At 37.4% G+C, this 18,969-nt stretch overlaps 1 protein-coding gene across 2 annotated transcripts in view; it reads right to left on the bottom strand.

Annotated features, from left to right (window-relative positions):
- Positions 1 to 450: 450 nt before the first annotated feature.
- Oca2 (OCA2 melanosomal transmembrane protein) overlaps positions 451 to 18,969 on the bottom strand; it is a 354,214-nt gene continuing 335,695 nt past the window's right edge. For both annotated transcript variants that reach the window (XM_074062129.1, XM_074062128.1), the window contains exon 24: positions 451 to 945. In XM_074062129.1, the coding sequence (XP_073918230.1) occupies positions 858 to 945 (88 nt within the window). In that variant the 3' untranslated portion in view covers positions 451 to 857. The remainder of the gene's footprint in view (positions 946 to 18,969) is intronic.

The following is an 18,969-nucleotide window of genomic DNA, read 5'->3' as shown; positions in this document are numbered from 1 at the left end:
CTCTGACTCTTTGCTCTTACCATCTCTGCTTCACATAGGATGCTCCACAAAAGAACCACACTTTGCCTGAACCACCGGAGTCCCATAGGGAAAGGAGAGCTGAGTAAGCTGACCACATTTCTGTGTAACTGATGAGAATAGAATGCATCACTTGCAAAGTGGAAAATTATTCTAGGCCATTAAATACACAAAATATTATTCAAAAGACATGCAGTTATGCAAGTTAAATTTCTGTACTTTTAAGTAGTAACTTTATAACTCCAGGAAAAAATAAAAATGGATAATGACATGTATAAAGAGTGACAATATGCGATGTGACATAATGCCAACTACTGGAAACCAAAGTAACAAATTCCAAAACCTCTTGTCAAGGAACACTTTATTTTTGTAAATACACAAAATATTTCCTTACAAGTGGTATACCTTCCTAGAAATAGTCTATACCAGGGCACACAACTTGAATGCTGATTATTTTAACACAAAAAAGTGAATACATGAAAAAAAACTCTATATAACCTCAGAAGATGTGACAATTAAACATCATGAGTTATTTGACGTGGATTTGAGTCTTCTCTTATATACAATAGCAAGAAGTGTTTTTGAAACATGTATTTTTTTATATAGGGTAATCTTGGGTAAGTTATCTTGTATTTCCTATAATTTTTCCCTCAGAGAGAAGGACATAACAGGATGCTGTGATTTTCTAGTATTTACCTGAAATAACAGTGTTAGTGCCAAAGGTCTGTCCTAACATATCCCGTGGTAAGCACCTTTTCTTCTCAAGAGTGGTCTCAGGGTAGTTTTCTGACTGCATTGGTGATAGATCAAGTTTCCCTTAGTCTCCAGATGATGGGGAGCTATTCATTCCAGCCGACCACAACATGAACAACAAGGAGATAACACATCCCGACGATGCAGGACACAACCATCATTGGGAAGCCTAACCTGAAAGACAAAGAGAGAAGGTTATGGCACCTGGTGTCTGCTAAGTACTGTGATATATGGACTCTTTATTATATTATTGCAAGAGACTATGTCCATGGTATTTTTCTATATTCACAAATTTCATTATGCTTTGTTTTGAGAAGTCAAAAAATGAGTTTAAGATTGCATTGTGTAGACACATGCTTCTATTAGATATCTCCCATTATGTGAAGTCTTGAAACCCACTTAAATTTTTTTCAGATTTTTAATAGATGTTTGGAGTCTCAGTTTCTTCATCTATAGTGTTAGAAGGTTGTTCTTTCCTTTACACTGTTAACATTGTATACTGGAACACTACTTAAATCTTTGGATATTTCCTCTAACTATGTCAAGTTCCAATTATCACTCTGTGGAAATGTCCCTGAGAGGCTATCTTCCCCATTGACCCCTAAAATCTCTCTCACTAAGTCACGAGAGGCAGAATTGGGAGCTAAGGCCTTCTCTTGTCTAAGGAAGCTAAGAGAGAACAAGCTTTTCTTTTTTATTTGGTGATGTGTGAGATCTAGTCATAAGAAGATGAATGTCTCTCATTGTATGTTCCTGTGACTTTCTGATTTTAAAACACTGATAGTTGCTATTTGGCATTTGGAATGCACATTCTGTAGCCATCGCTTAGTGCTGCTTTGTCACTAAAGGAAGCCCCTGCAAATGTTACGGTTTTAGTTCAAACACACTTAAAAAATTCAGCAGCAAGAGTGTGATAATTGTAATTTCTGACATTCTTCTTTCCAATGCCATGGACATGGGGGAAAACTATTTAGGAAGAGTCACAGCTACATTCTCTCTACAAAGATACAACGTAGCACAGAAACCTCATCCATGGGTAAAACAGCTCCTTAAATTCCAGAGCAAACTTGGATATTTCAAGAAAGTAGTAAGATTCTTTTAGCTTCTCTTTGGAGCACATTTCTTTTTTTAAAAAAAAAATGGATATGCGGACATTAGATCAAGGGCAAACACAACAAGGGGATTGGACTTTGATCACATGATAAAGTGAGAGCACACAAGGGAGGGGTGAGGATAGGTAAGACACCTAAAAAACTAGCTAGCATTTGTTGCCCTCAACACAGAGAAACTAAAGCAGATACCTTAAAAGCAACTGAGGCCAATAGGAAAAGGGGACCAGGAACTAGAGAAAAGGTGAGATCAAAAAGAATTAACCTAGAAGGTAACACCCACGCACAGGAAATCAATGTGAGTCAACTCCCTGTATAGCTATCCTTATCTCAACCAGCAAAAACCCTTGTTCCTTCCTATTATTGCTTATATTCTCTCGTCAATGAAATTAGAGATAAGGGCAAAATAGTTTCTGCCGGGTAGCGAGGGGGTGAGGGGGAGAGGGAGGGGGCCGGGGGTAAGGGAGAGGGGGAGGGGGAGGGGGGAGAAATGACGGAATCATTGTATGCACATATGAATAAAAAAATGGATTTCAGGAAAACTTGAGATTTATCTACTTTGTTTTTGAAAATAACTGAACATGTTTGCAAAATGTCAGACCTGCTCACTGAATTCCAGAAAAATAAAACCTGTGATGTGTCTGGTCAACTCAAGGCATCAGAGACTTCGTTGCATGCCTTCATAGAAATGTCAAGCCTTTATCCTTCTGTGACACACTATGTAGAATGAGTCAGTGTCAGGAAGATGTTTAATATCTTAGCTCAGTCTGAGATACTTGACCATGCTACAGAATGACTACTTTATCACAAAAAAGCAGAGCTTGCTCTTAGAGACAAGCCCAGAGGAAATTCCTTACAGGTATTTCTTCCATGCCATAAAGTAAGAACCACTGGTATCTCTGGGATGGCACTGACCCTGAAAAGAGCACAGCCTAGAAACTGATGCAAGCATCAAGATCCATCAGAGTCTCTCACAATGGTCAGATACTGTGAAGATCCTCACACACAGGGCCTCCATCAACTGCCCATACCACCTTCTAAGACTGGCATTGTTACATCCATTGTGCAGATGGAATCTGCTGAAGGAAGCAGACTTATGATCCCTTGGCTCATTTGATGTGATGTGAGAATCAAAATCCCACCAGTCTAATTCTAATGTGCATACTTTTAATCACCACATACACTGCTTCCCCAAGACTGTGGGTAAACCATAACAATGATGACACACCACAAATAGATAAACAACTTATTGAACATCTGCTCTACAAATGAACCATATAAACAGAGACATGGATGCTTTGCATTATTTTCCAAACAAGTAAGACATTTTTTACATCCCTAGTATATAGATAAAGAGTTAAAATTTGGACATATTAAAGAATTTAGCAAAGACCACACCAGTAAGAGACAAAGATGATGTTTTGATATTTTTCTAACATCAAACCCCATAAGCATTTCCCAACAGAGAGAGGTACCACAATATACTATTTAAGGGCTCTGGTTTTCAGCCTTGCTCTTGTTTAGCTGCCTGACTTTTGGAAAGTATTAAGCATCTCAATGACTCAGTTTCTTCATCTGTAAAATAGAATAATAGTAGTACTTATTGAGGTTGTTATGATTGCATGACTTCACTACAATAATTTCCTTAGAATAGGGTCTGGCCACATAATGAACTCCCAACAAATGCTAGCCATAAGGCCAGAGCTCCTCCAAGTAGGTACATGGTCCCCAGTGCAGGCTGACCAGGGATAGAAAATATACAAAGTCACAGTATGAACATGGAGCAGAGGTGGGGAGGGAATTCCCGGAAGAAAGACATATGTTTGGACGTGTTTGATGGTAGGGACTTTAGCTACACAAGTACACAAGGGTTTATTGGAGAACAGAATGGAATTGTTTTACACTCAAAAACTATAGAACAGACTTCTAATTCTGAAACAAAAGAAAGATGCATTTCTTTTTATCCCTCCTTTCAAGCTTAGTTAAGCCTGAGTGTTACATATAAACTATATGCAAGAAGACCCTAAAACTTAGGAGAAGACCAGCTGGGGGCTGTGGAACACTACAGAATGGCATAGCAGTGAGTTTTCTTTTTGTTTCCCTTCACATATCCCATTGAGAAGCTGACACATGGGAAACAGTGGCTAGTAGACTCCCTACGGCCCTCTCTTAAAAAAGGGCCAAAAGAAACCTACTGCCTAGCCAAAAGAAGAGATAACGGGCAACACAGCTAGACAGAAAACTTTAGATAATAACTACCCAGATCCAGCCAAATACCATAGGAAAGTTTTAAAAGCTGCATTTTTACCTCCTTTGGTAAAGGCCACATGGGAACCAGGACTCCTCCCCTCCCTGTGCCAATGCTTCTCCTGTGGTGTCAGTATAGAGACATGGGGAGCCTGGACTCTCACTCTACATGGAGAGAAGAAGAGAACTGTGACTTCCTCTCATTGGGGTGTCTTCAGAGGAGACCTAGAGGGAATTGGGTATTTTACCACCTTCCAGCTGCCATAAGGTCCCACAACCTGCTACTCTCCACCTGGTAGTCATAAGGGAAGTCACATGAGGGATCAGAACATCCTCTCCCCAGAAATGAAGCTGCTGCCCTCCCTTCTGCAATATCAGCAGGAAACTCAAGTCTTCCAACCCTACCTGGTAGCCATTGGCTATGGCCATTTTTTCCACCAGTGGAGAGTCAGAGCAGGTCTGTTCAAACAAAACTTTAAACCTGTGTTTGAACATAGCATCAACAATGTACAGGGTATGACAGAATGCTTCACGTGAACTTCAAGGAAAAAAGACAATCAACAGAGGCCAACAGGCAGGTGATACTGACACTGAAATTATCCCACAAAGATTTCAAAGCCACTGCCATAAAAACTATTCAGCAAGCAATTACATACACAATTGGAACAAATGAGAAAAATAGAAAGTCTTAGAAAAATAGAAGATACCAAGGAGAATAAAATGGAAATTTGAGAACTTAAAGTAAAACAATTGAAATAAAAATCTAACTAGGTCTACACAATAATAAAGCAGAGTATAAAGGAAATACTCATTGAACTTGAAGATACAGCAATAGAAATTACGTATCTGAATGTCAAGGCAAAACAAATGGAAAAGAAAAAGAACAAGCCCTCAGAGACATGAACAAAAGATATAATATTTGTTTCACTGAGAAGAGAAAAAGGAAAAGGATGAAAAAGTACTCAAAGAAAGAAGGGCTGAAACTTGATAAAAGATACAAATCTAAACATTTAAGAAGCTGAGCAAGACCTAGAAAAAATAGCCCCCCCTAAAATATATTCCAACATAAGCAAATTTCTAAAAACTAAAGAAAGAAAAAATATTGAAATTAGTTAGAGATAAATCACATTTTACCCGTGGGTAAAAAAACCCAGCAACTTTTCATCAGAAATCACACAGGCCAGCAGGAAATAGCACACCATTTCTTCAGTTGCTGAAAGATAGATGCCATCAACCCAGATTTCTATATCCATTAAAAATATCTTTCAGACCAGGTGCTGATGGTTTACGCCTGCCATCCTAGCTACTTCGGAGGCTAAGATCAGAAAGATCCCAGTTCAAGGCAAGCCCTCGCAAAAAGTTCATGAGACGCCATCTCAACAAATAGCTTGTCCTGGTATGGTATACCTGCCATTCCAGCAATGGCAGGAAGTATAAAATAGAAAGATCTAAGCCAGACTGGATAAAAATAACCACAGAAAAGGGGCTGGAGGCATGGCTCAACTGATAGAACATCCATGAAGCCCTGAGTTCAAATCCCAGTATCATTAAAAATTCCTTTAGGAACAAAAGACAAATCAAGACATTCTCAGATGAAGAAGAACTAAGAGGGCAAAAGATTTACCATAAAAGAGTTCCTAAAAGAAAATCTTCAAACAGAAAAGAAATGATAAAAGAAGGAATCTAGGAGCATCAGAAAGTCAAAACAAAAAGCAAGTTAAACACAATAAACTTTCTCTCCTTGAGTTTTAAAATTATGTCTCATCATTGAAGCAAAAAAATGTTTCAAATTAGCTTGAAGAAAGAATTTTGAATGTATCACCATAAAAAAATGTTTAAGGTGATGGATATACTGATTTGGTCATTACACAATGTACACAAGTATTGAAACATAAATATGCACAATTTCATGTCAATTAAAATTTAAAACAGTATGACTGGGTCTGATGTGCTTTTAAAGAACATACAAAGTAATATTTAAGACAACTATAATGTAAATGAGTGAACACTGAGAGAACAAAAGGGAAGCAAGATTTCCACATGCTTGACACTGGTGAAATGCCAGTATTCTGTGTTGTTTTGTTTGTATAACATGAGACTTATAGCAGCTACTGAAAAGTCAGTTCAAAGAAGTACTTTCAAAACCACTAAAGATACACTAAAATGAAATTCTAAGAAGTGATCAAATAACCCACATGAAGGCAGTAAAAAGGAAGAGAAGAAATAAAAAGAGAAGTAATCAACAGAAATAAAATAGAAGATATAAGCCCTAACATCTCAGCAGTTACATTATATGTGAAAGGTCTATAAATGTCAATTAAAACAAGAATTACAGAGAGGTAAGAAGATGGTGTATAACTGACCTCTGCCACAGCTCTGGGCCCATACAAATCTTAAAGACAACCCTCAGGTTCATGGCTACTAGGGTAAGTTTTCAAGTTAGTTTTCTAAAAAAGAGGGAGCCAACATAAAAAACAGACTGTAAATAGAGATTTCAACAGCTAAAACATTGATCTACCATTTGATCCAGCAATACCACTCTTGGGGATATACCCAAAAGAATGTGACACAGGTTACTCCAGAGGCACCTGCACACCCATGTTTATTGCAGCACTATTTACAATAGCCAAGTTATGGAAACAGCTAAGATGCCCCACTACTGACGAATGGATCAAGAAAATGTGTTATCTATACACAATGGAATTTTATGCAGCCATGAAGAAAAACGAAATGTTATCATTCGCTGGTAAATGGATGGAATTGGAGAACATCATTCTGAGTGAGGTTAGCCTGGACCAAAAGACCAAAAATCGTATGTTCTCCCTCATAGGCGGACATTAGATCAAGGGCAAACACAACAATGGGATTGGACTTTGAGCACATGATAAAAGCGAGAGCACACAAGGGAGGGGTGAGGATAGGTAAGACACCTAAAAAATTAGCTAGCATTTGTTGCCCTCAATGCAGAGAAACTAAAGCAGATACCTTAAAAGCAACTGAGGCCAATAGGAGAAGGGGAACAGGTACTAGAGAAAAGGATAGATCAAAAAGAATTAACCTAGAAGGTAACACACATGCACAGGAAATTAATGTGAGTCAACTCCCTGTATAGCTATCCTTATCTCAACTAACAAAAACCCTTGTTCCTTCCTATTATTGCTTATACTCTCTCTTCAACAAAATTAGAGATAAGGGCAAAATAGTTTCTGCCGGGTAGCGAGAGGGTGGGGAGGAGAGGGAGGGGCTGGAGTGAGGGGTAAGGGAGGGGGTGGGGGCAGGAGGGAGAAATGACCCAAGCATTGTATGCACATATGAATAATAATAATAATAATTTAAAAAAAACAGCTAAATAAAACTTTAAAAGAGCAAATTCACCATATCAGGCAGAAGGTTCCTGGCAAGAACTTACTCCATCCCACACCACTGAAACCTTCAGAGTTTTGAGGGCTGTTTTAGTTTTGTTTGTCTTTCTTTTATCCTCCTCTGTCCAGACCTGAGCTGCCTCCAGTTCACAAAGATCACCTGGTATGTCAACATCAACATGCAGGGCTAAGTCACAGACCTGCACTCCTGCCAATACCAGAGAAAGGAACCTATAAACCATTCAGGGGAACTAACTGCTCTCAGTCCTGAGGGCCACCACACAGGCAAGCTCAGCTGACCCACCCCGCAAACAAGCCCTTGGAAAAAGTAATAGAGAATGCACACAACAGCCAGTGGGAGCAAGTCTGCAGATCTGCCTGGTGCTGACAAGCCTGCTCCCGTCTTATCCATAGAATCGGCAGAGAGTAGGCCACTCATCAGCTCACAGGGAATAATAACTCATTTGACCACCCCAGAGAAGTTTCCTAGCCAAATAATCTGAATCTGAAGAACTCTCTGCCCCAGTGAAACAGCCGTTGGACAAAGGAATAGAGAGAACATGCCCAGTGGAAACAAGCCTACAGACCTGTCTGCCTGGGGAGGAACACAGTCCTTTTGCCAAACCCAACTTGTCTCCTATCTATATGACGGACAAGGGTCTAGTAGAATGTGCCCACACAGGCCTAACAGATTGGCAGACCTGCCTGGTACAAAAGGGCACAGGCTACCTCATACTCTGGTGCTCCCTCTCCTCACTTTAGCAGCTGTACTAACCCAGAGCCTACCCCCTCGCCAGGCAGGGCTCACCTGGGCATTCCCAGGCCCTAAAGGGACATAAGAGTAAATACAGCCTGAGAACTGCAGACAAAACCTAACAAACAGAATTGGAAGGGAGCACCCAGTGTATGGTTAAACACAGAAGAAATCCACTCTCTTCTTCATCAGGAAAGAAATTTGACTTTAAATATGTTTCCTTTTTGTGGTTTTGATTTGCCAATCCCTCTTTTATTCCAAATTTTTTCTCCTCAATTTTCTCCCCCCATTCCCTTTCCTTTTCTTCTTTTTCGTTTTTCTCCTCATCCCTCCCCCATTTTTCCCTATCTCTTCTTCAAATAGTGGTATATTCTACCACCTTCTTATATTACTCTCATCCTTTCTATCCTTCTGCAATGCCTTAAATTAGTACCCTCATCCACAACAACTGAGCTACACCTCTACACCTATTAGGGTCTTATTTACCTGCAGACCTACACTTCACACTACTTATCCCCTCTCACGGTCCTCATTCATCCTTTCTTCTCTCCAACTCCCATTATTTTTACTGCCTAAATTTTAACCTCTATGAAAACAACTTTGTTTTTCCAACATCCCTCTGCTTAAAGATATTACTGCCAAGGGCTTTACATTTCACATAAATATCTGGTTTGGTATTGAATTTGTGAAATTGTCAATGTGAAGTTATACCCCCAAGTCAGTGGACAGAAATCACACCATAGCTTAGCTAATAACCAATCCTGCCAGAATATAGAAATTAATTCAAGGAAAAGACTTCAGGTGACTAGAGCCCCCAACCAACTGATCAAAAACAAATAAGTGAATCTCAAAATAGAAGTATGGTAAATAAGAAAAGGCAGGGGAATATGACTCCTCAAAAGGTCAACAACCACACAACAAAGGATCTGATAGGTAGCGAAGAAGGGTAAAACCCCAGTCTCCAAGGTCAAAAGAATGATGATAAGAACGATTAAGGAGGTTAAAGAGGACATGCAAAAACAAGTCAATGAAATACAAAAGAATATGGATATTCCAAAAGAATTCAAGAAGGTACAGAAACAAGTAAATGAACTCAAGGAAGATACAGACAAACATCTGAATTAAATCAAGGAAAATACCAAAAAAGAGATAAAATAAGGAACACAATACAAAATGTGAAATGGGAATGTAATAACAACATAGAAAATCTCAAAACAACCACCTCAGAATGAAATCCTGGAAATAAAAGGCCATTTAAAAAAAACTTTATTTTATTCATATGTGCATACAATGTTTGGGTCATTTCTCCCCCCTTACCCCTGCCCCCTCCCTTACCACCCTCTCCCTCTGCTCCCTCCCTTACCCCCCCTTACCCCTTGCCACCAGGCAGAACTTATTTTGCCCTTATCTCTAATTTTGTTGAAGAGAGAGTATAAGCAATAATAGGAAGGAACAAGGGTTTTGCTAGTTGAGATAAGGATAGCTATACAGGGAGTTGACTCGCATTGATTTCCTGTACATGTGTGTTACCTTCTAAGTTAATTCTTCTTGAACTAACCTTTTCTCTAGTTCCTGATGCCCTTCTCCTATTGGCCTCAGCTGCTTTAAAGTATCTGCTTTAGTTTCTCTGCATTGAGGAGAACAAATGCTATCTAGTTTTTTAGGTGTCTTACCTATCCTCATCCCTCCCTTGTGTGCTCTCGCTTTATCATGTGATCAAAGTCCAATCTCCTTGTGTTTGCCCTTGATCTAATGTCTGCATATGAGGGAGAACATATGATTTTTGGTCTTTTGGTCCAGGCTAACCTCACTCAGAATGATGTTCTCCAATTCCATCCATTTACCAGCGAATGATAACATTTCGTTCTTCTTCATAGCTGCATAAAATTTCATTGTGTATAAATACCACATTTTCTTGATCCATTTGTCAGTAGTGAGGCATCTTGGCTGTTTCCATAACTTGGCTAATGTGAATATTGATGCAATAAACATGGGTGTGCAGGTGCCTCTAGAGTAACCTGTGTCACATTCTTTTGGGTATATCCCTAAGAGTGGTATTGCTGGATCATATGATAGATCTATGTTTAGATTTTTAAGTGGCCTCCAAATTTTTTTCCAGAGTGGTTGTACTAGTTTGCATTCCCACCAGCAGGGTAAAAGGGTTCCTTTTTCCCCACATCCTCGCCAACACCTGTGGTTAGTGGTGTTGCTGATGATGGCTATTCTAACAGGGGTAAGGTGGAATCTTAGTGTGGGTTTAAGTTGCATTTCCTTTATTGCTAGAGATGGTGTGCATTTTTTCATGTGTTTTTTGGCCATTTGAATTTCTTCTTTTGAGAAAGTTCTGTTTAGTTCACTTGCCCATTTCTTTATGGGTTTATTAATTTTGGAAGAATTTAGTTTTTTAAGTTCCCTATATATTCTGGTTATCAGTCCTTTGTCTGGCAAATATTTTCTCCCACTCTGTGGGTGTTCTCTTCAGTTTAGAGACCATTTCTCTTGTTGAGCAGAAGCTTTTTAATTTTATGAAGTCCCATTTATCTATGTTATCTCTTAGTTGCTGAGCTGCTGGTGTCCCACTGAGAAAGTCCTTGCCTATACCGATTAGTTCCAAAGTATTTCCTATTCTTTCCTATACTAACTTTAGAGTTTGGGGTCTGATATGAAGATCCTTGATCCATTTTGAGTTAATATTGGTATAGGGTGATAAACATGGATCTAGTTTCAGTTTTTTGCAGACTACTAACCAGTTTTCCCAGCAGTTTTTGTTGAAGAGGCTGTCTTTTCTCCATCATATATTTTTAGCACCTAAAAGGCCATGTAAGTCAAATAAAATACACAGTTGAAAGGCATGCCAGGTAGAACAAGCAGAAGACAATATTTCAAGACTTGAAGACAAAGTATAGTAGAAGAGAAAACAGATAAATACATAGAGAAAAGAATGAAAAAATAAGAAAGAATATGCAAGACGTCTGAGACTCCATTATAAGACCCAACCTATGAAACATGGATATTGAAGAAGGAGCAGAGGTGGAAGCCAAAAGAACAGGAAACATACACATCAAAGTAATAGCAGAAAACTTCCCAAATCTCGAGAAAGATGCCTATCCAGTCACAGGAAGCCTCTATCACACCAAAGAGACATGACCAAAATAGAACCTCTACCCAGCATGTTATAGTTAAAACATTAAGCACAGAGAACAAAGAAAGACTATTGAAGACTGTAGGGGAGAAACATTAAATCACATAAAAAGGTAAACCCACCAGAGTAAGAGCAGATTTCTCAACAAAAAACTTAAAGGCAAAAAGGGCATGGAATGAGGTATTTCAAGCACTGAAAGAAAATAATTTCAAACCTATATAACTCTAACCAGCAAAATTATCATTCATAATTAAATAAGAAATAAAAATCTTCCACAATAACCAGAAACTAAAACCTTATGTGACCACTTGAGTAGCCTTGTATAATCAAAGGAATCTTATACATTGAAGATAAAGATAAACATAGCCACGAAAGGATGGGAATAACTAAACCTCAGGAGATAAGCAGGTAAGTAATCAAAAAGAAACAAAGAATCAACTGCACACACACACCACACACACACAAACACACACACACACACATACACACAAATATGCACAGACACATACACACCAAAAGCAACATAATGGCAGGAAATACCACATACATCTCAATATTAATACCAAATGATAATGGTCTCAACTCCCCCATCAAAAGACATAGATCAGCGAGCCAGATTAAAAAGGAAGACCCAACAAATTGCTATTTACAAGAAACCCGTATTACTGACAGAAACAAACACTGGCTTAGGGTGAAAGGGTGGAAAAAGATTTTTTAAGCAAATCTGATAATAGGCAGGAGTAGTTATATTATACAATAATTTAGATCTCATAAACATCAAGCCTAAATTAGTCAGAAGAGACAAAGAAAGCCCATCATACTAATAAAAGGAAAAATACATCAAGAAGAAATAACAATTGTTAGCTTATATGGGCCCAACATTTGTGCACTCAACTTCATTAAACAACATAATGATAGTGAGAGCCTTCAATACTCCAGTACCATCAATACATAGGTCATCTAGACAAAAAAAATCAACAAAGAAACTTCTGAATTAAATGACACCATAGACCAAATGGATTTAATGGACATCTGCAGTATATTTCATTCACCAGCAACACAATATAGATTCTTCTCAGCAGCCCATCAAACTTTCCCCAAAATAAATTATATTTTATAACACAAGGGAAGTTTTGACAAATGTAAGAAAATTGAAATAACCCCTGCATACTGTCTGGCCATAATGGAATAAAACTAGAACTCAACAATCAATGAAACAGCAGAAAATTCAAACACCTGGAGACTGAACAACACATTGTTGAATGAAAAATAAGTGAGAAAGCAAAAAGTTCTTGGAATCTAATGAAAATGAAAACACAACCTACCAGACTTTATAGTATATAGCAAAGGCAATGCTAAGGGGAAAGTTTATAGTTATGAGTGCCTAAATGAAAAACACAGAGAAGTCTCAAGTAAATGACTTTATGCTGTATCTCAAACTTCTAGAAAAACAAGAACAAGCTAAACACAAAATCAGTAGGAGAGTGATCATAAAAATAAGGGCTGAAATCAACAAAATAGAGGAAAAAAACTATACAAAGAATCAACAAAATAAAAAGTTGATTCTTCAAAAAGATAACTAATATTGATAAACCTAACCTGATAAAAGGAGGGAAAAGACCCAAATTTAAAAAATCAGAGATCAAAAGTGATATCACAACAGATATCAATGAAATCCAGAGGATCATTAAGGAATCCTTTGAAAACCTATACTCAAATAAGTTGAAAAATCCAAAAGAAATGGACAAATTTCTAGATGCATATGACAAACAAAATTAAACCAAGTGGATATAAAGTACCTAAATAGATGAAATTGCAGCAGCAATAGTCTCCAAAATGAAAAGCCCAGAAACCGATGGATTTACTTACCAATTCTATCAGATCTTTAAAGAAATGATACCACCACTCCTCAAATAATTCCATGAAATAGAAAGGGAAGGGACACTACAACACACATTCTATGATGTCATTATCATATCCAGCCCAAACCCAGAAAAGATCACAACAAGAAAGAGAATTATAAGCCAATGTCTTTAATTAACATAGATGCAAAAATTATCAATAAAATATTTTATTGAGAATAAAATTTAACAACTTATCAAGAAGATCACATACCATGACAATACTGAGCAAAAAGAGCAATGCTTACAGGTATCATAATACTCGACTTTAAACTGTACTACACAGTCATAGCAATAAAAACAGCATAGCACTGACACAAAAGCAGACATGAGGACCAATGGAAAGGAATAGAAGACCCAGACATAAATCCATTTAGCCACAGGCTCTTGATTTTTGAGAAATGCACCCAAAACATACAATGGAGAAAAGAAAGCCTCTTTAACAAATGTTGCTGGGAAAACTAGGTATCTGCATGTAAAAATGTGAAACAAGATCCATGTCTTTCCTGTTGTACAAATATCAATTCAAAGTTGATCAAAGTTCTTAATATAATAAATGAAACTTTGAAACTACTGCAGGAAAGAATAGCGAATACAATGGTACATTTAGGCATAGGCAATAACTTCCTACATAGAACTCCAATGGCTTGGAAACTAAGAGAAAGGATTGACAAATGGACTACATGAAACTAAAAGGCTTCTGCACAGCAAAGGAAATGGTTACCAGACCGAAGAGACAGCCCAGACAATAGAGAAAACCTTTCTCAACTGAATCTGACAAGGGATTAATAACCAGAATTTATAAGGAGCTCAAAAAACTAAATTCCCACCCCCCAAATGAAGAAATGGGCAAATGAACTGAATAAAACTTTTTCAAAGGAAGGATTTCAAATGGGCAGAAGTACATGAACATCCTTGTTCATAAAGGAAATGCAAATCAAAACCACATTAAGATTCCACCTCACTACTAGAGAAAAGGTTAGATCAAAAAGAATTAACCTAGAAGGTAACACCCACGCACAGGAAATCAATGTGAGTCAATGCCCTGTATAGCTATCCTTATCTCAACCAGCAAAAACCCTTGTTCCTTCCTATTATAGCTTATACTCTCTTTACAACAAAATTAGAAATAAGGGCAAAATAGTTTCTGCTGGGTATTGGGGGGGGAGAGGGAGGGGGCGGAGTGGGTGGTAAGGGAGGGGGTGGGGGCAGGGGGGAGAAATGAACCAAGCCTTGTATGCACATATGAATAAAAAAAAAAAAAAAAAAATTCCACCTCACTTCTACTAGAATGGCTATCAGCAAAAACACAAACAACAACAAATGTTGGCAAGGATGTGGGAAAAAAAGGAACCCTTATGCACTGTCAGGGGGAATGTAAATTAGTATAACGACTATGGAAAACAGTGTAGATACTCCTCAAAAAACTAAAAATAAAACTACATGATCAACTATACCACTCCTATGCATATAACTGAGAGGATGTATATCAGAATACAACAAAGAAACTTGCATATCCATGTTTATTGCAGCATTCTATCACCAAGCTATGAAAACAGCCCAGATGCCTTGCACTGATGAATGGATTAAGAAAATGTGGTACATACCTACAATGGAATATTATTCAGTCATAAAGAAGAATGAAATTTTGTCATTCACAGGTAAATGGATGGAACTGGAGAACATCATGCTAAATGAAGTAAGCCAGGTCTGGCAAGATAAAGGTCACATGTTTTCTCTAACATGTAGAGGACAGATCCAATACAACAAAAGTATTATCTTAAATACATATAAATACATCCTGTGCATGTTTCCAAATGTGAGACTGTTAGAAGAGACTAAGGGAGGAGGAAAAGAAAAAAAGAATGAAAGATAGTGAATAATAATGAAATACATCATATCTGTGTAGTAACAAGACACAACTAAATACACTGAAAACTGTTGAACCATACATGATAGGACAAAAAGGTAAGGAAGAGTAATAGAGGGGAATAGACTGATTAAAGTACAATATATTTGCAGATAAAATACCATGGCAAAACTCCACTGAAGAATGAACAGACACTTAAACAACGATGGATACAAATGTAAAAAGAGGGTAAAAACAAGAGGGGAAGGTTAAATGAAGAGTGTAAAGGAGGGTGAATATGGTCGAGGTACTTCCTATACATGTGCGAATATGGAACACCAAAAGCTAAGTCATTTTAAGAGTGAGAAGAGGAAAGAGGAAGAATAATGAAGGGGATGAACCAAACCAGTATATAATATATGTATATATAGAAATGCCACAATGAAACCAGTGTATAATATATGTATGCCACAATGAAACCCCCTGCATAACAATCACACATGAACAAAAATGCTTTAAAAAAAAATAATTACAGAGTGAGCAAGAAAGCAGGACAGGTCCTGTCTGGGGGGTTGGCACCAGTAGGTGGGAGGAGGGAATAAGGAAAGGGTCTAGGAGGGCAAATATACAGCATGTATATTAATGGAAAAATGAGACCTATTGAAACAATTTGGGGAATTAGGGGAGGAAGGAAAGGGGAGAATGATGGAAAGGGTGAATTCAACTGTGATATGTTGTAAGAACTTTTGTAAAGGTCACATCGTACCCCCAGTATAATAATAAAAACAAATAAGTAAATAATGTTAGAAGAAGAAGAAGGAAAAAAATAGTGGAATTAAAAAAAAAAAAATCCAATGCCCAACTGTGTTCTAGCTACAAGAAACTCACTTCAACTATGATGATATAGGTTGACTAAAAGCATGTAAGATGAAAGACCATACAAACATTAATCAGAAGAACAGTGGCCATATTCACATCATATAAACTATATTTCAGGGCAAAGGAAGACATTTCATATTGATAAAACAATCAATCCAGCCACTAATCATAGTAAACTCTAAATATGTACTTGCCAAACAATTAAAAATGTATGAAACAAAACACTAGCAAACAGATGAAACTGGCAAATGCCTAAATGGATTATAGAGTGACAAACCCACAATTATGGCTGGAGACTTCTGCCCTCTCTTAACAACCAGAAAGAAATTTAGCAAGGGTAAAGAAAAACTCTAGATCTTCCAGCAGTTGGATCTCACTAATATCATAGAACATCCTGACCAATAATATCAGGCTCCCATTCTTTTTAGCATCCAATACAAATTTAGCAAGATAAATAATATTATGAACCCTAAAATAAACCTCAACATATTTAAAAGAATCAAAATCATACAGAATTTGTTTTTGACAATATGCAATTAAACTAGAAATCAGTAATAGAAAAGTAACAGGAAAATATCCAACTAGTTTGAAATGAAGTAACACACTTCTAAATAATGCATATGTATAAAATATGATACAAGGAAATGTCTAAAATATGCAGAGCTAAATGAAGATGGAAATACATGCCACATGCTGGGAAGGAAATTTATAGTATTGAATGTTTGTAGTAGAAAAAGATCTCAAATCAGTAACTTAAGCTCTCTCTTAAAGGAAATAAAAAAAGAACAGAAAAGTAAACCTAAGCCAAGCAGAAAGAAGGAAATACTAAAGACAAGGGCATAAATTCATGAAATTAAAAACAGAGAAACAGTACAGAAAATCAATGAAACAAACAGCAGACTTTTTGAAAAGATCAATGAAACAAACCAACTTCTAGAAACACTGGGAAAGCCAAAAAAGAGGCAAGACATAAATGATCACTGTCACTGAAACAGAACATCACGACATAACCCTGCCGATGTCAAAAGAATGAAAGAGGAGTACAGCACTACACATATCCACTTAAAAACATGGATGATGGGATTTAAATCACCTTATATCTATTGTAAAAATTAAAGTCATACATATAGATCTTCCAGAAAAAGAACTGTAGAAGCAGATTCACTAAAAAACTAACACTAATTCTACAAAAGTGCTTTCAGAAAAATAGAAAGGAAGGAAATATGACTTTCCAGTTCATTTTGTGAGCACAGTATTGCCTCCACCCAATAAAAATGATAATGTAAAGAAGATAATCTAGAGGAGAAAAATAAATAAGAACACTGCAGCTAACACCATTTATGGTGAGAGACTGAATGCTTCTGCACAATGATTCTTATCAATCTTATAGGACATATTAATGAAAGGGCCAGCCAGTGTAATAATGCAAAATACATACAGAGAGAAACAGCAGGAATAATACTGTCCCAATTTGTAGGCAATATGGTAGTTTATATATAAAATCCCAAGTTACCAACAAAAAAAGAGAAACAAAAACCAACTCAAAAATAATCAGGAAACACTGATACAGAAAGGATTACAACACAGCATAGAGTTACCAATATCTTCTATACACTAGTAGCAAATACATGAATTGAAATTAAAAGTGTTACAATAACTCCCAAGAAAATTACTTAGGCATAAACTTAAATCCTTTACAAAATCTGCATGCTATAAATGACAAAGTGATAATGAGCAAAATTGAAGAAGCTAAATGAAGAGACATGGAAGATTCATAAAGGGAACCTTCAACATATTCAAAATATCAATCTTCCACAATTGAATTACGTTTAATGCAACTCCTATCAAAATTGGAGCAAGATACTGTTTTGTCACAGGCAAACCTATCCTAAAATTTATTTGGAAAGGTACAGGATCTCGAATAGCAAAAACAACCGCAACAGAGAAAGAATTAGGTGGAACTCCTTCTCTACCCAACATGAAGGCCCACTACATAGAACCAGTAATTAAGGCAACATGCCTGACAGAGGCACAGACACATGGGTCAATGGACCAGCACACAGAATCCAGAAGCAGACAGACCAACTGAGTGTTGACAAAGGTTTGAATGGAGGAAGGATTGCTTTTAAACAGATGTTCTGGAGTAACTGGGCATCCAAAGGCCCGAAAGTGAATTTCAATTTCAACCTTACACTTAACACAAAACTTTGTTCATAATGGATAATAGATTTAAATGTAAAACATGAAACTGTAAAACATTTAGAGGAAAACATAAGATAAAATTTTTGGGTACAGTTTAGTGAAGACTTCTTACTCTTAACACCAAAGGCATGATTCCATAGAAGAAAAAAATTGATAAAATCAAGTTTCTCATAAGAAAAATATTTTTTAAATGTTTGCTCAACGAAAGACCCTGTTTAGACACTATAAAGACAAGGCACTGAATGGATGAAAGTATTTGTAAACCATGACAGAGGACTGGCAAAGGACTCCTATCTAGAATATATAAAGAATGCTCAAAACTCAACAGAAGGAGAACCAAGCAATCCAATTAGAAAAGGAGCAAAAGACACGAAGAGACCTTTCCCCTGAAAAGGATGTGAGTAGCAAATAAGCACATACATTTGATGCATTGTGAGAACTTTTGTAAATGTCACAATGTACCCTCCACCCAGCACAACAATAAAAAAATTAAAAAAAAAAGAAAAGAAGCTCTACACCACTAGCCATGAGGGAAATGTGTGTGATGTATGGCTGCTGTCCGTCAAGGTGGCTGTGATGCTGGTGGGGTGTGGGAGTACCCATCACCATGAGCAAATGGGGCAGCAGAAATGCCCAGTGCACACCAGCCTGGGAGGCAGCACTCTCCAGGGAGTGGCACTGCTGGGCTGAGAGGAGACTGTGCCCTGGGGATGGGGTGGAGGGTGAGGGTCCCCCAGCACTAGAAGGGAGAAG

Source organism: Castor canadensis, chromosome 19 (genome assembly GCF_047511655.1).
Source record: "Castor canadensis chromosome 19, mCasCan1.hap1v2, whole genome shotgun sequence".
In the NCBI taxonomy this organism is placed as follows: domain Eukaryota; kingdom Metazoa; phylum Chordata; class Mammalia; order Rodentia; family Castoridae; genus Castor; species Castor canadensis.
Note: the sequence above shows the minus strand (reverse complement) of the source record. Positions and strands in the feature narration are given on the sequence as shown.